The 23,170-nt window shown below is 52.2% G+C and overlaps 1 protein-coding gene across 1 annotated transcript; it reads right to left on the bottom strand.

Moving 5' to 3' along the window:
- Positions 1 to 988: 988 nt before the first annotated feature.
- Positions 989 to 22,884, bottom strand: LOC101877602 (acyl-CoA dehydrogenase family member 11-like). The gene is made up of 14 exons (XM_034068420.1): positions 22,735 to 22,884; positions 19,384 to 19,616; positions 11,360 to 11,459; positions 10,370 to 10,487; positions 9,416 to 9,570; positions 9,177 to 9,326; positions 8,584 to 8,678; positions 8,243 to 8,342; positions 6,704 to 6,844; positions 5,603 to 5,695; positions 5,187 to 5,294; positions 2,469 to 2,640; positions 1,650 to 1,716; positions 989 to 1,115 (listed from the first exon to the last, which is right to left on the bottom strand). The coding sequence occupies exons 1-14, from the start codon at positions 22,882 to 22,884 to the stop codon at positions 989 to 991; spliced, it is 1,809 nt and encodes a 602-aa protein (XP_033924311.1).
- Between the last annotated feature and the right edge of the window lie 286 nt (positions 22,885 to 23,170).

Here is a 23,170-nt window from a genome sequence, read left to right as displayed (position 1 = left end):
GCTTTGGTGCAGGATTATGGGGTTTCAGTGTAAAAAGCAGGGCTGGATTCATGTCAGAATCCCAGCCTGGTTTGGGTTGGAAGGGGCCTTAAAGCTCCTCCAGCTTCAACCCCTGTCACAGGCAGGGACACCTTCCACTGGAGCAGCTGCTCCAAGCCCGTGTCCAACCTGCCCATTTGTACCAGTTCTGGTACCAGCTCCCATGGTTCTGATGCCACTGGAGGGATGTGATTGAAGCCACCTCCTCCCCAGCTCAGCTCTGCATAGCAGTGCCCATGTGGACACTGACCATTGACTGTATCCATGTGGGAAATGCAAGAGGGTGAGAGCGTTCCTCTGGCCCTCCTCAGCTGAGCACAGGGATGAGGCACCCACAACCATCACATGAAGGTAAAGCTGCTGCTCCAGGTTCGTTCAGAGTAAAAGCAAAGCTCATGTGAGACAAAGCAGAATGTAAAAGGAATGATCCAGAGCAGGCCCCAGGCTGTGTAGTGCCCAGTGCCCACCCTGCTCCGGGGCAGCCCTGCCCCCCAAAACAGTTACAAATCTTCTGGTTTAGCCAAACGTTACCTCAGGACCAGCTGCCGAGAGGCTGCTTGTGTGAAGGGATGTGGCCACCACATCAAACCCATCCCAGCAAGTGCCAGGGTGGAAGGTGATGTATGGCAATGGGAAGCAAGGAGATGAACAGGGAAAATAGGTGCGTTTCTGTGTTTAATCAGCTTCAACTAACTTTGATTTCTGTCACTGCAAAGAACACCCATTGGTACCTGCAGAGCTGCTGCTTCAGGGCATGGGAAGCCCATGTCCATGCCTCACTGCATCTCGAGGCTGTGGCAGTGGCAGCTGATGATGGCATGAAGCCGCGGTGTTGCACTGGAGCAGGTTGGGGTGGCTCAGGCAGATTTGGCCTGGCCCCTGGTGCCACATCCCCACCGTGCCGCAGGATTTGGGCTCGCAGGCTCCGGAGCTGGGGGATCCAGCTTGGTCAGGGCCGGCTGCTGCAGGCAGGGCTGCCCTCGTCCACCAGCACCGCATCCACCAGCGCTGCATCCGCCTCATAGCTGCCATTGTCCAGCTCCACGGCCACGGGACACAGCTCCTGACTGCACCACCTGCACACAGGGCACAGGACACAGCTCCTGACTGCACCACCTGCACACAGGGCACAGGACACAGCTCCTGACTGCACCACCTGCACACAGGGCACAGGACACAGCTCCTGACTGCATCACCTGCACACAGGGCACAGGACACAGCTCCTGACTGCACCACCTGCACACAGGGCACAGGACACAGCTCCTGACTGCATCACCTGCACACAGGGCACAGGACACAGCTCCTGACTGCATCACCTGCACACAGGGCACAGGACACAGCTCCTGACTGCATCACCTGCACAGAGGACACACAAGGATTGCCCCAGCCTCGGGGCGCAGCCAGCACTGCTCTTGCCATGAGGGCTGCCCCGGTTGCATCCCTCTCACCACTGCCTGTGGTGCATTACCAGGAACCAGCCCAGAACGCTGCTTGTCCTCAGCTGTGACCATACAAAGCTTGGGTGAGGGGTGAGACCGCTCCCAGAGGCAGAGCAAAGCTGCACTGCTCATGGTACCCCTAGGCCAGACCCTGAGCAGGGGTTCACTCACCTTCGAGCAGCAGCGATGTCTGTGCAGGAAGCACCAGGCCGAGCTGCGTGTTCAATCAGAAGAGCTCCTGTGGAAGGAAGCACCGGTATTCCTGGCTCCCTCGGGAGCAGCAGGGGGGTTACATCAGCAGCACTGGCCCTGCTGAGCTGCCTGTGTTTGGAAGGACGTGATCCTGCCCCTCTGCTCTGCTCTGCTCTCGTGAGACCTCACCTGGAGCACTGTGTGCAGTTCTGGTGTCCTCAACATAAAAAGGACATGGAACTGTTAGAACAAGTCCAGAGGAGGCCATGAGGATGATCAGGGGCTGGAGCACCTCCTCTATGGAGGCAGGCTGAGAAAGTTGGGGCTGTTCAGCCTGGAGAAGAGAAGCTGCTGGAGACCTCAGAGCAGCTTCCAGTGTTTGAAGGGGGCCTACAATGATGCTGGAGAGGGACTCTTCATCAGGGACTGTAGTGACAGGACAAGGGGTAATGGGTTCAGACTGAAACAGGGGAGGTTTAGATTGGAAGAAATTCTTTACTGTTAGGGTGGTGAGGCACTGGAATGGGTTGTCCAGGGAGGTTGTGAATGCTCCATCCCTGGCAGTGTTCAAGGCCAGGTTGGACAGAGCCTTGGGTGCCATGGTTTAGTGTGAGGTGTCCCTGCCCATGGCAGGGGGGTTGGAACTGGATGATCTTAAGGTCCTTTCCAGTCCTAACTATTCTATGATTCTATGATTCCTTCCACACCACCCTAAAGGGTAGATGTGAATCCCGGCCATGCCAGGCCAGCTTCCCGGCCTCTTCCCGCTCTGAAATCCATCGCTTCCCTTTCCCCCACCTGTGTAGATCCTTGCCAGGGTGTAGGAGAAGTCTCTTGCTGCCAGCTCCATCGTCAGTGGCCCCTTGGGACCAGCTGCTCGCAGGAACTGCTCCAGTCTCCCCAGTGCAGCCCGTGTCTGCCCCACAGCGGGCTCCAGGCCCCCGGTGCTCGAAGCCAGATCCAGTTTTCTCTGTAGGGAGAACAATGAGAGGAAGAACCACAACGTGTTCACCTCCTGCACGGGAAGGGGCTACTGGGATCGTGTTGCCAAAGGGAAGCTCCCAGCCTGGCTGTGAGCATGGAGAATTCCTGTGTGCCAGAGCCCCCGTGATGCTGCTCCTGCGCTGGTTTTCCAGCTGTGTCTGTGGACCAAATCCCATCCCAGTTCTCACCGTGGACCTGCACCAGGTTCTGACTCTCCTGGTTTTACACTCTTACTTCTACAAAGGCACCAGAGCTGTGTCCAGGCAGGAAAAGTCAGATTTAAAGGAGCTTTTCCCTGCAAGTGGTGTCAGTGGGACAGGCCCCAGGTCCAGAGGGGCTCTCTTCCAATGGACATCAGGCACTGAGCTGTGCCTCAGAGCTCCCCTGGTCGAGGTAAGCTGCTGCTCCTCCAGTGCCCCAGGTATCACAAGTGATGCCCTGCTGGGAGTCTAAACCAGCTGCTCTTTGGACACCACTGCCTGCATGAACCCAGCAGAGGCTGTAGCCTTTAATCTGACTGTTCATCAATGCCCTTTCCAGCTCTGTGCTTGCTCATGTGACAAAGAGTCCCAGATCCCAGCCTGGTTTGTGTTGAAGGGACCTTAAAGCTCCTCCAGCTCCAACCCCTGCTACGGGCAGGGACCCCTTCCACTGGAGCAGCTGCTCCAAGCCCCTGTGTCCAACCTGGCCTTGAACACTGCCAGGGATGGGGCAGGTGCTGTTGCTGTAGGTCCCTTCCAACACAAACCAGGCTGGGTTCTGAGTCTCCACCTGGAGCTCCCACCAGGGCTGAGCTGGCTCCCAGGGCTGTCCTCTCACATGCACTCTTCTCCCCATGGGTTCTCCAGAGGCTCTGCAGACCAATGACCTGTTTGTAACAAACCTCCATGTGTATCACAACCCCCAAAATCTGTTGTCTGGTGTGGGGCTGGGGAAGTTCTCTGCACCCCTTGTTCTTGAGGACAACTGGGACATGGGGTCCTGCTCCCAGCTGACAGCACTGGATAGATACTGCACTGTGATCAATGGCACCTGGCACAGGGGAGAAGCACAGGTAGGTGACAGCAGGGTGAGGGGGACGTTACCCTGAGGGGATGACCCCCAAAGAACCAAGTGCTGGTTTGCACCAAGTACAAATGTTGCTTCCACCAGAGCCTGTCATGGGCACAGATCCTGCACTGAGAACCTTGATGGGCAGCCGTAAAATAAAGTGTACTCATTTCATGTGCATCAATAAAAAGGGAATGGACTGGGACAGTAAAAATCCTTTTATGCAGGGCCAAATGATGTCCTCACTAGACAGGAGTGGGAAAGGTGCTTCCGAATGAGCCAGACTCCCACAGATCCCGAGAGTTTGAACACCTGGAGCTCAGGGAGAGGTTGTTCATCTCCTGTGAGTGAAGCCCTGATGCTGCTGTGGGAGCTCAGCACCTTCCTGCCCGATGCAGCTCGGATGCACCCTGCAGGAATACCCCCTGCTCTGCCCTTCAGTGCATGGTGAGAGGGAGAAGCTGTGACCTGTGCAGGGTAAATGTGCCAGTCTGTGCTATCCAGAACCAGTGCAGTAGCACTGCTCCCAGCCCAGCCTGTCCCAGGCATTCCCCATGGAAGTGGAGGCAGCCAAGAGCAGCAGCGGGTGCAATGGCACTTACTGGAATGTGGAGAGCTCTGAAGTCAGTGCTCCCTCGTTACCTCCAGTCTCATCCACAGCATGGTTTGTGGGAGAGCAATGAGGAGCTTGCTGATGGAGACACCTCAGTACTTGGCGTTCCTGCTGTGCAGGTGCCTGCTCTGGATCCCACTGCTGTGTTCTTTAATGCTTCCATTAAGCTGGAGGGACCCCCTCGGCTTCCCCAGGGAGGTGCTCCGAGGACTGAGTAGGGGGATTGGTTCAGAGTAGTGTAAGTGTAGGCCTGTGCAGGCTGGTGCCTTTCCAAACTGCTTTAGAGCCCACCACTGGCTCCCTTCCTCCTCCATTTCAGTGCCAGACCAAGATGCTCTTTACCAGCAGCCTCTTGCTCCTGTGCTTTTGAAACCTGAACAACTGCCAGTGCTGCACCTCTGGAAGAGCAGCCAGTAGGTAAAGCCAGAGAAGAGCAGATCTAAAGAGGCAGCAATGGAATCGTTTGGGCTTTCTCCATCCTTTCAGTGGGAATCAAAGTGACGCAGTGGGTAGCCCTGCTGAAGCTTCACTAGCAGGGCACAAGCAGTCTTGGTGTGGTTTTCCAGTGAAGCAGCAAAAGCACTGAACGATTTTGGGGTCAGGAAGGTGACTCCTTCACAGTAAAAGGACATTTACAGAGGGACCTGTCACAAGGAGCTCCCACAATGCAAAACCTTTTCACTGCTGAGGGGGAAGGCACTGTGCTTTCTGCAGCACACAGATCCCAGCCAAGCACTGCCGGAGTTCTGCTTTGTCAGTGCTATGGGGGGACAGGTCCTGAATACCTGTCTGAAGCTTGCACCCTGCTCAGCAGGAGCATAAACCCCCAAGAGAGCTCTGCCACCGCAGGCACATGAGGCTGAGCTCACCTGCACTGAGGAGAGGAACGCGGCCATCGCCTGCCCTTGGCTCTTGCTGAGGGATCGCAGCACATCCAGGGACAGGATGTTGGTTGTTCCCTCCCATATGGACAGCACCTGCGGGTGGAAGAGCTTGAAGGAGCCACTGGGAGCCACTGCAGTTAAAGAAAGGGGAATGTGAGGAACCAAAGCCATGGGGCAGAGCTAAGGGATGCCAAGGGAATCTCCAGGGATGCCTCAGCACAAGCAGAAAGGGGCAGTGGTGATGGGAGCTGGGAGACGACTGCAGCAGCAGGAACAAACCACATCCCCTCCCTGCGGATGGCTGGGCTCAGCAGGAAGGCAGCAACATCTTCAGGGGCAGCCATGCAGTACTGGGCAGGGGAGCAGGAGGCACACAGGAGCTTCTCCTCTTGCTTTCTTACCAGAGCATCACGGACAATGACTGGCAAGCCTGTATCCTCCATGTAACCTTGTCCTCCAAAACTCTCCATTGCCTCAATAACCACAGCAGAAGCCTGCAAAATGCAGAGAGCTGGCATGATCCACGCTGCAGATGGGGAAAGAGCAACCAGAAACCTGTCATGGCACACAGCAGTTCCTGCTGGGATGGCACTGACTGGATCCCACGGATGTGCTGAAGCAGATGCAGGAGGAGGAGCTCAGAAGTGAAGGCTGAGTAACACTGAGAGGATGGGCAGGAGCAGTCAGACCTCGGGAGAAGATCCAGAGAGATCCTGTCTCAGTACAGTGCTCTCCAGGTAAGGATAAACCTGTGGTTTCCCTGGCACCTGGATCTTTGTCTTCTACTTGCCTATGGTGTGTAAGCTGAGGGCACTTAGAACAGGGGCAGGCCTCTGAAGTTGAAGGCTGATGCTAAGCTGTTCTCACCTGTTTACTCCTAGTTAGAAAACAGATATTCCCCATGGCTCAGTGCCCCTCTTGGTCTTAGAGCAGGCTCAGCACCATTCGCCTGTGGGCACAGTGCTCTGTGGCTGTGCTGATCAGATGCAGATCTGTGCCCTTGAGAGCAAAGGGACAAGTCTGCTGCCCAGAGTCCAACCTCAGTGCAGACCAGTAACTGCTGCAGGCCTGCAGCTTGCAGCCATTGCTGGTATCTCCTGTTGTCACTGCCCATCCTGTTGTGTCCATCACAGCCCTTTCCAGCTCTGTGCCTGCTCACGAGCCCCACAGCCCCACTCCAGGTTAATCACAGCATCCCAGCCTCATTTGGGTTGAAGGGACCTTAAAGCTCCTCCAGCTCCAACCCCTGCCACGGGCAGGGACCCCTTCCACTGGAGCAGCTGCTCCAAGCCCCTGTGTCCAACCTGGCCTTGAACACTGCCAGGGATGGGGCAGCCACAGCTTCTCTGGGCACCCTGTGCCAGCACCTCAGCACCCTCACAGAGAACAGCTTCTGCCTAAGAGCTCAGCTCAGTCTCCCCTCGGGCAGGTTCAAGCCATTCCCCTTGGCCTGTCCCTACAGAGCCAAGAGTCCCCTCTTCATCAAACTGGTCATTCCATACCTGCTTCCCAGTGTACAGTTTGGCAGCTGGTACCAGCACTCTCAGGAGAAGCCGGTCTTGCTCACTTGCCATGTTGGTTTCTGTGAGTCCAAGCAGACGAACGATGTCCATAAGGAGCAGGAATGCCCCTCGTGTCTGCACCTGCAGGCAGAGAAGTGTGAGCTTCACTGGGAAGGATCTTTGACTCGGGCTCACTCCAGCCTGTGAGACCATCTCAAAGGGATGTGCAATACTTGGACATGGGCAGAATGCCTCCCATACAGACCCACAGCTCCAGAGGCAAAGAGCACTGACAAGGCAAGGTACAAACATGAGATAATAAAGGCAGTCTGGAGCTGCTGCTCTTGGATACTGCACTCTAGTATGAGCAAAGGGGCTGTGCCATTTCTCAGGCTCACTTGGCACCTTATCAGAGCTCCCATCAGGCATCCAGGGCACAAATCCACATCATTCCCAAGGGAAAGGAACATAAGAGCACACATCTGATGGCCAACCTCTGAGCACCAGCATCTGCAAGGTCTCTGACAGCTTGTTTGCTAAGCAACTTCCCTGGCCAGTTGTGATTTGTGAATTACTGGGATATGAAGCTCTGTAGCCACGGGACTATATAGGATCTGGTCTGTCTTTCAGAGGCACAGTTCTGGCCACAGGCTAAGACCTGCTGGAGCTGTAAGTTATATCAGATGCTGACCACTTCCCTCAAGAGGAGTTTTAAATGCTGTTAAGACACATTTGCATGAACCTACTGCAGCCCAGGGGTTGGTGTTACACCACTGCGGAAAAGTAGTGCCTGGAGGGGTGAGAGGAGGAGGACAGTGTGCCTGTGTGCTTTCCTGCTGAAGCTTTAGTAGGGGTGGGAAGTGGTGTCCTCTGATGTAGTGAGCAGCTACAGCTCAGCACTGTGCCAAGTTGTGAGATGGTGTTCACTGAGGTAAGGCCCACATATGAAATTCCTCCCCAGAGCCAGTGCCAGCTCACGCTGCTCTCCCTTCCACTGTGTGTTACTGCCTTAGGTGGCATCCACACCGAGAGGCTGTTCTCTGGCTCGGTGTCTTGTAGTGCTGAGCCCTGTGCAGGGACACAGTGAAGACAAACCTCGGAAGTTGAAGTGCATGGTCACTGCTCAAGAATTCTTCGAGCCTGCTGGGAACAGCCCATCTCCTGGTGCATGAGCTACCCCGGAAGCTGGGTGAGTCTGTAGCACTCTTGGAGGAGGGTCTGTTAACTGCAGATTCAGAGACTGTGGTGTCATCCTTAGACCCTGATGCTAATGACCAACTCAAAGGCATATCCCAGTAGGTGCATGCATGAACCTTGGCACTCCTTGCAGGATTAGGTTAGGGTAATGTGAAGTTCAGCAGAGAAGCTAGGTCCATCATCAGATCAAATCCCACTAGACCATGGTGATTCCCCAGCTGCTCACTGTAGCAGGAGCAGCCTGGCTGCTGCACATGGAGGCAGCTGCCTGTGCTCAATACAGCTGAGGATCTCTGCCCTCTTTCCTCACCACAGGTTCAGCTCAGCTCCCCAGGGCCTTACCTCCATCCGCGCTAGTGTCTGCATGTGTAGAGGATGGTCCTTGAGGAGCTTCCCAAAGGCAACCCTCCTGTGGGCGTACTCCCTGCTCAGACTGAGCATCCTGGAGAACACAGCCAGGGGAAGCAGTCAGAGCAGCAATCTCCTGCTTGTGAGCTCTCCCACCCAGCCACCCCCACTAGAAGAACCCTTGGTCACCCACCCACAGGCCAACCTCCTCCAGCACTGCTGGCTTCCAGACCTGTGCCTGCAAAGTCAATCAGCCACAATGCTGAGCATTGCAAAGTCCCCTTGTCCTGATAAGCTGCTCCTTCAGTTTTTGGGGGGATCCATGCTGCCTTCACCTTCTCATGGAAGCTACTGCACCAATGACGTTGTGGATCCGAGTTATGTTCAGCATGTTGGAGATGGAGGCCACTCCTCGACCCTCTGCAGAGATCTGGAAGCATCAAGGAACAAAGGCTGGTGGAAGCTGTGCAGGCACAGCCTTGGAAGTGGACACCTATCACAGTGACAGCTGTGTCACAGACAGATCCAGGCTGTCCACTCCCTCAGGCATCACATAGACCTCCTTACTTTAAAACATCACTATCTCATTTTAGCATAACCAAAGAGGTGGCTTTGGAGACCCCATCAGCATGATCAGTTCTGGTCCCTCAGAACAGTTCCTCGGCTGGGTCAGTGTGACAGGATCAGGGAAATGACCAGCCTGAAATGACTTGTTTCCTTTTTCCTTCCCTCCCATCTTTTCTTGAGCTGTTTTCAGCTCTGCCCCACACAGTCCCATTGGTGAAGCGTTCTGTGAGGTGACCAGCCAGCCACAGAGGTGGAGGAGAGGAACTTCTCCAGCTGGTATCACTGCCAAAACCCCCAGGGGTCCCCTGCTCTGCCATGTCAGGCCAGCCCAGTCCCAAGAGGAAGGTGGAACTTTACTTACTAGCTCTGCTTTAGCTCCATCCAGCCACAGCTCTGCCGTTGCCATCTGCCGCGTGCCCAACTTGTCTTTCAGCCTTTGCACTTGGATGTTGTTGAGCTTCCCCTCCTCATCTCGAACCTTGAGGAAGAACAGGGACAGGCCACCGGAACCCTGGGGCCATGGGAAAAGCATGCAAAGAGATTTCATTACAATGAAAGAAGGAAGAAAAAGAATGGCCCTTCCCCTTCAGCTGGTTCCACCATCAAACAGGACTGCTTTACCTGGCCTTCAGCATCCACTACCCTGGCCAGGGTAAGTGTCACGTCAGAATCAGCTGCAGATGTGAACCATTTGAAACCATAGAGACGATATGTTCCATCTGGCTGCTTCCTGGCCACTGTCTCCGTGCCGTTAGCTGAAAGGAAGGAGAAGATCATCCTGGCTTTATGGGAACTCCTGTATTAATCGGTGCTGATTTCCAGTTTAAGCAGCAGCTCTTGTAAGTCACCTCTTGCAATGAAGGTGGAGTATGGATTAGCTGCTAATCTCTTTCATTGACCTTGGATAAGAAATGCAGCCAGAGTTAAGTACTAGAAGGAAATCTGCTTCACTGCAAGGCTCTCCAGCAACTGCTCCAGGCTAAGGGCTGGTGATGGCAGTGCTCTATAAGCAGAACACACCTCGGTGTATCCAGTGGCTCCATGTCTTTAGGAGTTACCACAGCCCAGTACAACAAAGGATTTGACAGAATCAGGAGTCCTGCCAGGATGTACACCTTTCACTCCACAGCTGGTCCTTTCACTTCTTCACCAGGAAACCAACTGCAGCTTCAGCAGATGGTGATGCCCCTTCCACGTTTCTCTCTGGAGGTCTGTGGTTTCCTGGCCCATCACAGTATTGCTGACATTCAAAGCTGAAGGCCAAGAATACTTTGTCAGTCTCAGCTGGGATGGCTCTGGTTGGTTCAAGGTTTAGATTGGAGGGCTAGATAGGAGTGTGTTATCTGTGCAAGGAACACAGCTCTGTACCTGCCTGTGTGCTGCGTGCAGATTGGGCCTTTTCCTGGTTAAAAAGCAGAGCTATGCAGAGGATTTGGATGACTTTTGCTCAAGTTTCCCAAACCAGACACCTGGCTTTATAAGTTCCCCATTTTCTCAGTCCTTGCTCACACATCTGGCTGCGGCTGCAGCTGCTTCCCACCTCAGAACACATACCAACATCAGAGCCTCCCCTGCGCTCCGTCATCCACTGGCCAGAGGTCCAGAACTTCTTGGGGTCGCGGGATGTCAGATGGCCAAAAGCCTCTTTCAGAGATCCAGGAATACCCAGTGACTGTTTTGGGGGAAGGAAGAGGAACTTAGGATGATGATAACACAGCAGATGAAACTAGGCAGTTGCCTTCATAACCACTCATGTCCTAGGCTCCAAGTGGATCGTCTGCAAGCAGGTGAGCAGGACACTGACTGTCCTGCACTGCAGCACATCTGCACCTACTGCTGAGAGCCTGAACCTGCCCAGCTCCTGCATGGCTGCTGGAGCTTGTTTGCATCCCTGTTTGCATCCCTGTTTGCTTGTGTTGCATCCCTGTACCCCTGGGGTTTCTGCAGTGCTAGACATCTGGACAGAGAGCTTGGAGAGCAGTGCCAGGTATCAGCACACGTTCATAGACTCTGAGTGTCAGCAGCACTCAAAGAGCTGAAGGAAACAGGTCACTGCATTATGTTTTTGACCTTTTATTGAATGGAAATGACCAGGACTAGCTCTTCTCTGCATGGCCACAGTGCAAAAGGTGCTGCCAAGATGCAGAGGCAAATCTTCAGACAGTGACAAGTCTTGCTAGGTCGGTTTATTTACATCAGGTATGGATCTGGCCCAGACACTGAGCTGCAGCTCCACACCACAAACAGGATAACAAACTATCTTACAACAAGCACATGGGACACTTTCCCAGCTACCTGCAGTGCCACATGTGCAGCAAAGGCCTTACTGTACACAGTGCTGTAGGTAAACAGAAAGGCTGGGCACAAAGACTCTATAACTAAAGGAGAAAGGCAGTGGGAGACGGAGCTGAGTCACAGAGCAAGGGAGGGCTGTGCCCAGAGCCAGATGGCAGATGAGCTCTGCTCCATCCTTGGCCAGTGCTCCAGTCTAACCAGCACTGCCAGGATGTGGGCTGTGCCCTCCGAGCCCAGCTAAGCTCATACCTCAATGACTTTGGCTGCCCCATCTGTCATGGCCAGTGGACAGTTGAATCCTCCAGAGGAGCTTGAGAACAAGTAGAGTTTGACAGCCTGATGCAGGCGGCTATAGGAAAGAGAGTGAGGGGAAACAGAGGGGTTAGGCAGCAGTGCCACAGCAGGAGGGTAAAACATATTGATGGGAAGAGAGAAACAAAATACAGTCAAAGCAGGTGAGAATCAGACTGCACGTTTCCAAGAAGGCAAAACCTGCTTCCTCCAGAAAAAGAGCAGCAGTTTCTCAGTCCCAGAGGGACGGACAGTGCAAGGCTGGCTGGGAGGCATCTTATGCCAGGCAGTGCATGTGAAGTGCAGCTTTTAAAAGTAAAACTGTCGTGGTTTAAACTAAATCTGCACAGTTCCCCCTTTGTTTCCCCTCCCCCCCTCACCTTCCCACTCCCGGAGGGATGGGAAGGAGAGCCAGAGGAATACAACTCCCACGGATTGAGGTAAAATGAGTCCAGCAATCAAGGTATAACAGAATCGCTAACAGTACCAATAACAAATCAATGTTAGAGGAGACAAACCGGGAGAGAGAATACGATACCACCTGCTGCCACGAGGCCAGCCCGGAAGAGAGAGAGAGCTCCCCCCTCCCCTCCTGGCCAGCTTCCAGTCCCCTCCCCGAGCAGGACGTGCTGTGGTATGGAATACCTCCCCGACTAGCCCAGACCAGGCGCCCTATCTCTCCCTCCTCCCTGTCAGAGCATGAGCTACTGCTGAACCCATGACATTATCCACCCCTTATTCCATACCATTCACGTCATGCTCAGATCCCACATTTTCAATATACCATCATATATATATATATATATACATCTGCATACACCCAGACAGATAGAAAGAAATCATTTCTTAATACATGGTCCAATCCCTATAATGCAATTGAGTCCATTTGGTCCATGATGTTAAGTTTGTAATAGTCTTTTGTAGCAGGAAAGTCTGTGTGCAGTGCTGAATTGTTGCCTGCCGATGTTGATCATCCCTTTACTGCAGAACTCATCTGGTTCTATCAAAGCTCATTCTCTGTTGGGACGATGGTTAGAGCGAAGTCAGGGCCAGTCGCTGGTGACCTGAAGATATCTAGCTGATGGACTATAAAAATCTTACACAGCAAGCAACAACGTATAATTAAGTTCATTGGCTGTTTTCCCCTAAAATCAAATCCCCTTGAGGTATACATCGGACTTCCCCATCTTCCTGCATTACCCACCAAGTATATCCGGGTCCTTGAGCAAAAGCAATCCCCACGAGTGGGTTTGCCTTGGCCTGAAACAGGAGTAACCCAGACTGTCTTCCCTAGCAAATTCCTCATGTGCACTACAGGGACCTTGTCCCCCTCTACAATATGTAAAAGTTCTGACTGGGCTGGGCCAGCCCTGTTAGCAGATCCTCTGGTGTTGACCAGCCAGGTGGCCTTTGGTAAATGTGTATCCCAATGCTTGAAAGTTCCCCCACCCATTGCTCTCAGTGTAGTTTTTAACAGCCCACTGTACCGTTCAATTTTCCCAGAGGCTGGTGCATGGTAGGGGATGTGACATACCCACTCAATGCCATGTTCTTTGGCCCAAGTGCCTATAAGGTTGTTCCGAAAATGAGTCCCATTGTCTGACTCAATTCTCTCTGGGGTGCCATGTCGCCACAAAATCTGGTTCTCAAGGCCCAGGATAGTGTTCCGGGCAGTGGCGTGGGGCACAGCATACGTTTCCAGCCATCCTGTGGTTGTTTCCACCATGGTAAGCACATAGCGCTTGCCTTGGTGGGTTGGTGGGAGTGTGATATAGTCAATTTGCCAGGCCTCCCCATATTTATACTTCAGCCATCGTCCTCCATACCAAAGAGGTTTTAACCGTTTAGCTTGTTTAATTGCAGTACATGTCTCACACTCACGAATAACCTGGGCGATAGTGTCCATTGTTAAGTCCACCCCTCGATCACGAGCCCATTTGTATGTTGCGTCTCTGCCCTGATGGCCTGAAGTGTCATGGGCCCACCGCGCCAAAAATAATTCGCCTTTATGTTGCCAATCTAAGTCCATCTGAGCTACTTCAATCTTAGCAGCTTTATCCACTTGTTGGTTATTGTGGTGTTCCTCAGTGGCCCGACTCTTAGGTATGTGGGCATCTACATGGCGTACCCTCACCACCAGCTTCTGCACCCAGGCAGCAATATCTTGCCATAATGCAGCAGCCCAGATGGGTTTACCTCTGCGCTGCCAGTTGCTCTGCTTCCATTGCTGCAACCACCCCCACAGGGCATTTGCCACCATCCATGAGTCAGTATAAAGGTAGAGTACTGGCCACCTTTCTCACTCAGCAATGTCCAGGGCCAGCTGGATGGCTTTCACCTCAGCAAACTGACTCGATTCACCCTCCCCTTCAGCAGTTTCAGCAACTTGTCGCTGAGGACTCCATACAGCTGCCTCCCATCTCCGATGCTTTCCCACAATACGGCAGGACCCATCAGTGAACAAGGCATACTGCTTTTCACTTTCTGACAATTTATTATATGGTAGTGTCTCTTTGGCACGCATCACCTCCTCCTCTGGTGACATTCCAAAACCTTTGCCCTCTGGCCAGTCCATGATGACTTCCAGAATGCCTGGACAACTGGGATTTCCTATCCAAGCTCGTTGTGTAATTAGTGCAGCCCATTTACTCCAAGTAGCATCAGTTGCATGATGTGTAGAGGAGACCCTGCCTTTGAACATCCAGCCCAGCACTGGCAAGCGGGGTGCCAAAAGGAGCTGTGCATCAGTGCCAATGACCTCCGAAGCAGCTCGAACCCCTTCATAAGCTGCCAATATCTCTTTCTCTGTTGGGGTATAGCTGGCCTGAGAGCCTTTGTATCCGCGACTCCAAAAACCAAGGGGTCGACCTCGAGTCTCCCCTGGAGTTTTCTGCCAGAGGCTCCAGGTAGGACCATTCTCCCCAGCTGCGGTGTACAGTACATTTTTCACATCTGGACTGGTCCGGACTGGTCCAAGGGCCACTGCCTAAACTATCTCGCATTTAATTTGCTCGAAGGCTTGTTGTTGCTCAGGACCCCATTTGAAATCATTCTTTTTCCGGGTCACATGATAGAGAGGGCTTACGATTGAACTGTAATTTGGAATGTGCATTCTCCAGAACCCCACAGCACCCAAGAAAGCTTGTGTTTCTTTCTTATCAGTTGGTGGAGACATTGCTGTTATCTTATTGATTACTTCTGTAGGGATATGTTTACGTCCATCTTGCCATTTTATTCCCAAAAACTGAATTTCCCGTGCAGGTCCCTTGACTTTATTTCGTTTTATGGCAAAACCAGCTGTCAGCAGGATTTGGATTATTTCCCTCCCTTTCTCAAAAACTTCTTCAGCTGTTATCACCCCACACAATAATGTCATCGATGTATTGCAAGTGTTCTGGAGCTTGCCCCTGTTCCAGTGCAGTCTGGATCAGTCCGTGGCAGATGGTGGGGCTGTGTTTCCACCCCTGGGGCAGTCGGTTCCAAGTGAACTGGACACCCCTCCAAGTAAAAGCGAACTGTGGCCTGCATTCTGCTGACAAAGGAATTGAGAAAAATGCATTGGCAATATCAATCGTGGCATACCACTTGGCTGCCTTTGACTCTAATTCATACTGCAGCTCTAAGATATCCGGCACGGCAGCACTCAATGGTGGTGTGACTTCATTCAGGCCACGATAGTCTACTGTTAGTCTCCACTCTCCATTAGACTTTTGCACTGGCCATATGGGGCTATTAAAAGGTGAGCGGGTCCTGCTGATCACTCCCTGCCTTTCCAGTCTACGGATCAGATTATGGATGGGAATCAGGGAGTCTCGATTGGTGCGATATTGTCGCCAGTGCACTGTTGTGGTCACAATTGGCACTTCTTGTTCTTCGACTTTCAGCAACCCCACAACAGAAGGATCCTCTGAGAGACCAGGCAAGGTGGACAGCTGCTCAATTTCCTCAGTCTCCAAAGCAGCAATACCAAAAGCCCACCGGTACCCTTTTGGGTCTTTGAAGTACCCCCTCCTGAGGTAGTCCATGCCGAGGATGCATGGAGCCTCTGGACCAGTCACAATGGGGTGCTTCTGCCATTTTTTCCCAGTCAGGCTAATTTCAGCCTCTAGTACAGTCAACTCTTGGGACCCTCCTGTCACTCCAGAAATATAGATGGGTTCCACCCCTTGACAGTTCGATGGCATCAGGGTACACTGTGCACCGGTGTCAACTAGAGCCTTATACTTCTGTGGGGCTGATGTGCCAGGCCATTTGATCCACACAGTCCAGTAAATACGATTGTTCCCTACCTCCACCTGGCTGGAGGCAGGGCCCCTCTAATAGTCATCGTCGTCACAATCTTGGACACCTAAGTCGTGTTGAAAGGGATTATTCTTCTTTATCACAGGAGCTGGAGTAAAATCAGCTCTTCCGATCCATCTGGGAACCTGTTCACCAGAGACTGAAGCTGCAGCTCTCATGGGGCGATCAGTCATGGCCCCTGCTCCTCTCTTCAATTCACTCACACGTTCCCCCAAGTCTGAAGTAGGTTGTCCATCCCACTTTGTCATGTCTTCTCCGTGATCCCACAGGTAAAACCATAGGGTGGCCCGTGGTGTGTATCTTATATATTTTCTCTCTCGAGCAATAGGATGCCTTTTGTTAATAGCTGAAACGCGTGTTGGCACACGTGAAGAGCTAGATAAATCAGACAGATCGTCCCTCAACTGTTTCAGATCATGAGACAGTTTTTCCACAGCTGAGATGACGGAAGGGGTAAGATTGTCTTCGAATTCTCGGAGTTTATGAACCATTTCATCCATTGTTAGTGGTGCTATGTCATTCCAGGTTACCATTCCCAATGGATGGGCATATGATGATGGTGCGTTTCGTGTAAGCTTTCACCACATGGGTCATGTGCATTCGACTTCATCTGGGTCTATGGGTACATTCCCATTATTTGGCTTGGTGTGGTAGATCATCTCTATGATAGCTGATTCCCTCAGGGACTGGATGCCTTTGTCTATAGTAGTCCACTTGGCCGAACAACTCATAACATCATCCTTGTATGGGAACCTTTCTTTCACAGCTGCCAAAAGCTGCCTCCAAAGACTGAGGGACTTTTTCTCTCTTGCAATTGCTTTGTCAATTCCCCCTTCTCTAGCAAGTGATCCCAGCTGCTTGGCTTCTGTACCTGCTAGTTCGTGACCATCGGCCCCATTATCCCAACATCAGAGCAGCCAGGTGATGATGTGCTCCCCTGATTGACGGGTGATATCTTTTCGCATATTCCGCAGCTCAGTTGAGGTCCGAGATCGAGAAGTCACCTCTTCTTCTTCGTCATGTGATGATGACCCCTGATCAGATACTAGACCAGGTAGTGGATGCATAGTTTCTTCATCCTGCCTCTTCCTTCTTGCCTCCTTTCTGGTTTTCCTCTTGTGTACAGGAGCAACCGATATTGGTACGAATTGGTCCTCTAGTTCAGATGCAGTGATTATCACTGTAGTTTGAGTAGCAACTGTACTTGTTGCTGGGGTAGCTGCACTGTCTGTCGCAGTCGAGGGTTGAATAGCCGCTGTACTCGTTACTGGGGTAGCTGCACTGTCTGTCACAGCTGAAGTTTGGGTAGCAACTGTACTTGCCGCTGGGGATGGTGTAGCTGATGTACTTGGAGTTGGAACAGCTGCGCTGACTTCTGTGTTGCTCTCAGATCCAGGGACATTTTTTTCCTTTTGAAGGTGTTGGATAGTGTCAATCAAGGCCCTATAAGCATAGGCCAAGCCCCAGCACGTTGCTGTAATTTGTCCATCTCTGGTATGGCCAGGACGACAACACACCTCATTTAGGTGTTTTACTAATTCTTCTGGATTCTTCACTTGTTCGGGAGTAAAATTCCAAAGTACTGGAGGGGCCCACTGACCTAGATGCTTGCCCATACTATCCCACACACCCTGCCACTCATGACTGTCCAGCCTCTGGGAAGATCTCCTGGTCCTCCTATTTCGTCGTTTAACCCCAATACAGGACCAGACCTGACTCCGCTTAACTCTTGAAATCAGATGAAATAACTGTGAGCAAAACACACTCTGTATGCGTGCTACTATGGTGATCCCCATCACAATCAGCATACAAGTCTCAACAGTATTAAAAGGCCATTCAAAAACTTCAAAACCCTCAAATGATGTTGTAGACCATCTGGAGAGAACACTGGGAGGATAGAAGAATGTCTCCTTCACAGGTTGACCACCCGAGAAGGAGAAAAAAGATGTGAAATTCCTAAGCACTTCTATTATATACCTCCCAAAATATAAAGTTGGTGACCATACCGGGAGCATAAAGCAGATCAGTTTCATGATCAATGCTTCTATTGTATTACAAGTCATTAACATAAAGTACAATGAGACAAGAACCTTAGCCCAAACCCCATACTTGATAAACACTAACACAGCTAATATATATGAAAATTGGTAAAATCCTGAAACCGTGAGATCAAGAGAAAAAACTGTGAGAGCCAATAAAACAGCATTGTGACAAATGACTATAAATCCTGTCAGATTTGTTGTTATTTTGTGGGTTCGTGCCCCACGTTGGGCGCCAAAAAACTGTCGTGGTTTAAACTAAATCTGCACAGTTCCCCCTTTGTTTCCCCTCCCCCCCTCACCTTCCCACTCTCGGAGGGATGGGAAGGAGAGCCAGAGGAATACAACTCCCACGGATTGAGGTAAAATCAGTCCAGCAATCAAGGTATAACAGAATCACTACTGGTACCAATGATGCGCGGATAGACTCCACAACTAGTTAAAAGTTGTAAAGTAGGTATGCTTTTATTCAGCGCTGAGGTGCATGGGGATAGCTCCTGCAAAGCATGCACACCTCAGGGTTGTTGTCCCTTTACATTTATTCTCTTAAGGTATACATAGACATGAGGTTGCTCAATCCGCCTATATTTGTTATCTATCCCCGCTTCGTATTATAATGAGCCGGAAGGTCCTTTGCACTTGCGCAGTGCCCCTTCTGATCATGGGCAGGGGTCTCAGGATGAAGTAAATGAGTCTTCCTCCTGTGGGTAGGGGTCTTCAAGATGAAGTAAATGTTCTTAACCTTTACACCTTTTAATCTTCAGATATGACCTTAGGGTTTAGTCGGCGCCCAGTCTGCTTCTCCTGCCGCTTATCAGTAGGACCAATTATGTGTGCTTTTGTCATGGTCTTAAGGCTTGGTTGCCCAGTCTGCCTCTCCCAGGCTTATCAGCAGGCCCTTTCATCTGCTTTTGTCAGTAGAACTAGCATCTGCTTCTTCCCCTCCAGCAGTAATCAATGCCTTGGCAAGGTGGCAATGGCAGGTACTTAGGACAGACAATACTTTTGTTTAAGCAAAGGAATTCCTTTAACTCCCTTGTACAATTTCTCTGTATTACCCCCCTGTACATTGGTTACCCGTGTATCACCAATAACAAATCAATGTTAGACGAGACAAACCGGGAGAGAGAATACGATACCGCCCACTGCCACGAGGCCAGCCTGGAAGAGAGAGAGAGCTTCCCCCCTTCCCTCCCGGCCAGCTTCCAGTCCCCTCCCCGAGCAGGACGTGCTGTGGTATGGAATACCTCCCCGACTAGCCCAGACCAGGCGCCCTATCTCTCCCTCCTCCCTGGCAGAGCATGAGCTACTGCTGAACCCATGACAGTAAGAAATGTGGGTCAGTCTCCACAGCAAAACTTCAAGTCAAATCCTAGCTCTTTAGCTGGGATACAACAAATGCATGTAAAGCTGAGGCAGTGCAGATTGCCAGGCCCCAGGATCAGGAAGGTGACATCAAAGAATATTATGAGCTATTAGTGACAGCTTCTCATCACTGATGTGGAACACTGCAGCAGACAGACACTGCTGTTCAGTGCAGCAGTAGGTGTGCTTTTGCCCATGCATCATCTGGTACCTGTTATACAACTGGTTACACCTCGCTGAGAATACCATCAAGTCATTCCCGTCCTCCCCACTTACCTCCAGTTGGAGTATCTTCTCTCATAGGCCTCAGCCACCAGCCCCTCTTCTGCTGCAATCTCCTTCATCCTCCTCCAGGCAGAGCAGGTGGCGATGTGATCCACACGCCGTCCCCAGGCATCATACTGCCGGAGCACCGGCGGCTTCAGCTCGCATTCCCAGCCCAAGGCTCTGATCTGCGTGAGCAGGCGGTTCCCGAATCTCTCCAGGTCCCGTTCCACCTCCTGCAGTACCTGTGAACAGCAACAAGAGCCCTTCAGCACGCTCCTGGAAGGCAAGGAGCCTCATCCCAGCTGGAATGGCAGAGCACTGACTGTCCTGTCCTCTGGCACTAGCGGTCTCTTGCCACTGAACCCTTCCATGACTCCTGTAATGCAGCAGGACAGCCTGTCCCTCAGCCTCTGCTGGCACAGCCCTGCTCAGCTGTCGCTTTTCCCAAAAAAAATCATTTTTTCAAGTTACTTTTGGCAGCATCTCTGGATTCTACAGGAGACAGAAGAGCTTTTGTATCAGGGCTGAGAGTGACACAGATGCACATGAGCAGGGGGGCTGGACGAGACGATCTCCAGAGGTCCTTCCAACCTCAGCCACTCTGTGATTTACTGCTGGAGGAGAATGCCAGGGGCAGAGCTGCCAAACCCAAAAAGCCTGCATCTGTGTAGGAAAGCTTCCACTGGGCTCAGGAGTTACCTGCCTATCAGGTTAGAATAGGAGGGATGGAGCAATCAGTTGAGTTCCAGCCTGGTGCCAAGGGAGTCTAGAGTCAAATATCCATCCTGCACCCACCTTCCTGAATGGCCCTGGATGAGGATTCACGTGCCCTGTCTCAGCCAGGCTTGGCTGACTTGGACAGAGTGGTGTGTCTGTAGTTAACAGAGGGAAACCAGCACCTGCAGAGCAGGGGCTCATTCCAGCCCTCCTGGACACCTCTTTCAAGGTGACGGGAATTGCCTGCTGCAAGTGCTCTTCACTGGCTGTGGCCAAAGCCAAGGAATGCTGCTGAGGATTAAATTACCTGATTTACAGAGGATTAAAATTAGGCCAGGTGGGTACAACTTCCAGCATTGCTGGACCTCCATCAGCACAAATACCCCCAAAGCTGTAGTGGCAGTCAGAGGGGCACTGACCTACACTTGCTTTCATCAGAGGAATATCTTTTGCTGTTCATCAAGAGATGCTCAGTTCCTCCTCGCAGAACAGTGACGGAGGGGAGTGCTGTAGTTGCTGTACCCAAAGTGGTGCAGTTATAAAACACATTAATTTGCTGGTGATGAAATACAAACACTGCTTCTTCCCCTCCTGCTTCCCCCGTATTGACTTTTCATTAAGCTCCATCCCGTAGGATTGATTTGTTCACGGCTGTGCTGTTCAGTGTGTGTACTGAGGATCACCACACACTGCCCAGTTACTGCTCTGGAAGTCTCCATCCTCAGACCAGTTTTCCTTCAGGTGAACAGTGAAATAGTGTTAAAAATCACAAAAGAAGCCAAATCCACACATGAGAGCCCTGTCAACTGGCACGGCTCACACTGCACCCCCGTTTGCTGTCAGTGGAGCTCAGCTGGGACCAGTGTATGCCTCCAGTGCCTGTCACCTTGACAGCAACCCGAAGGTTGTTCTAGAGGCACAACATCCCAATACAAGGGTCATGGATTTTGCTGATCCCTGAAGCACAAGAACCTTTGAACTGTTTTTCTGTGGGCAGAAGAATGCCTCTACCATGCAGGTCTCTTGGTCAGCACACCACAGAGAGCTCAAACTGCAACAGCTCCTTCACCCCATCCATGGTTTCCAACCCCTTCTGATTGCCCAGCTGGGAGCTCACCCCTTGACCCTCACAAACCAAGTGAATGTGTTTGTTTCTGAGCCAAAAGAACACTGTCAAAGCTGCTATGCTGGTGATTGCTGAATGTGACACACAGCAGCCTGTGCACTCCATACATAACACCTGCACCAGGGTATGGAGAGTATGTCCCTGGGATGAGTGTATGGGAAATGTGCAAGTTATTGCGTATTGACAGTACAAACCTTTCTGTTGAAGGCTGTACTTTCAGGAGGATCAAAGAGCAAGAGCTCAAAACGATGCCCAGCAAAAGCAGGAGCTTTGCTCTGCAGAAACCACCCTCAAATTGCTCCATTCATTCTGTGTTCACCACTGAACACAAAGGAACCAACCCCCAGCGTGGTGCCTGCTGCCGTGGGACACACAGAGCTTCATGGGCCGCTGCTCTCCTGGAGGGGAAGGTGTTGACATGGAGAGCTCCTCTCGGGCTGCAGGCAAGCGGGAGCTGCATGAAGCAGATCCTGAGCTCTGCCTTTCAGCAATGAGGCAACACTGCCCCGCTGGGACCGAGCACAGGAACGAAGGGATGTGCTGCTGATTCCCAGGTGCATTTTGCAGCTGCTTTTGTCTCTTTGGGGAAGGAGCTAAGAGCATCCTTGGCTCCAGTGAAAGACAGCACTGACCCTTTTATTCTGTGGGAGATCTGAACCCTGCTTCTTCCAAAGGGGCAGAGGTGGAGCAAGATCTTCCTGGTTGCCCAAAGGCATCCTTCTTTCTGGTCTTCTCTTCTGGCAAGAAGGCCACTGTGGTGCTTAGGGAGAACTCACCCGTGTCTTTTGAGATGGCTGTGACAAAAGCACTGCCACCACACTCTGCAAGGCCTCCCAGACCAGGAGAGCAAGCAGGGGCAGGGAGAGCATCGCTGAAAGCCGGGTTCTGCCCCTCAGCACCCAGTGGCTTTACAGGTCACTGTACTGGTTGTGCTGGTGTAAACCATGGAGAGGGGTCACACTCTGAGCACAGCCATGAGATGAGCTGCCCTCTCCCAGGGGGTCCTGCAGGCCTGGACCTCACGGAGCACAGACCCACAGCTCAGGGTCTCACCCCACCAGTAAGTACAGAGCCTTCTCTGACTGAAAACCAGCCCTGTGCTGAGAAGAAGCAAACCCCAACGGCCTTTGCAGCCTCTTGAACATGAGAAGAGCCCTGTTCCTTTGGGAAGAAAGGTCCTTAGAAGCTCCTCTTGCCTGTGGGAGAGGCGTGGAAGAGCACAGCAGTTTGGAAGCACTTTTCCCTTGCTCTGAAACGTCTTTCTCTGGACCATCAGGCAACAAAACCACCACTCGTATCGCAACACCCAGGAGCCCCCTCAGCCCCTTCTGTTCACATCCTGCCAGTATTTTCCACCCCTTTACTGAGTCGCAGAGAACAAGTTTTAAGGAATGCTGATAAATTCCCCCCAGTTCCATGCTGGAAGGCACAACAGGGCCAAGAGACGGGGTCAGTTCACAGCCTCAGCCAGCGACCGGGGCTATGCACACGCGGAACCCCACCGGCGCGCTCCAGACCTTGGCAGGAAGGTGTGCTTGCAGGTAATTCCGTAGCAGAGCATCTTCCAGATACTGGTTCCCAGTCTCGGGCTGCTCATGGAAGAGGGGCTCCATTCCTCTCCTTGCAAGGGGCATCTCCAGCGCTCCCGACACGCGTTCCTCCCGCATGCTCCTGCTCACTCCTCGGTCACTCGGTGCTTGACACCTCTCCCGGGCACGGGGCAGGATGTGACCCGGAAGCCACGGAGCACTGGATCTGCCCCGCTGTACATGGGAGGTGAATGTGACCCTGCAAAGCCCTGCGTGTGCCCCGGCCATCACCTCCAGCCCCCTCCTTGCAGGGTGCTGCTCTGCTCCAGTGTCCTGAGGTTGTTCCTAAGCACCGATGTGACTGCTCCCCTCCCTCGGGGAGGAGCTTTCCTGCAGCTGTTCCCAATGGAACTAGGGAAAAGGT

The sequence above is a fragment of the Melopsittacus undulatus genome, chromosome 12 (genome assembly GCF_012275295.1).
Source record: "Melopsittacus undulatus isolate bMelUnd1 chromosome 12, bMelUnd1.mat.Z, whole genome shotgun sequence".
NCBI lineage: Eukaryota > Metazoa > Chordata > Aves > Psittaciformes > Psittaculidae > Melopsittacus > Melopsittacus undulatus.
This window is presented reverse-complemented; position numbering and strand designations above follow the sequence as displayed.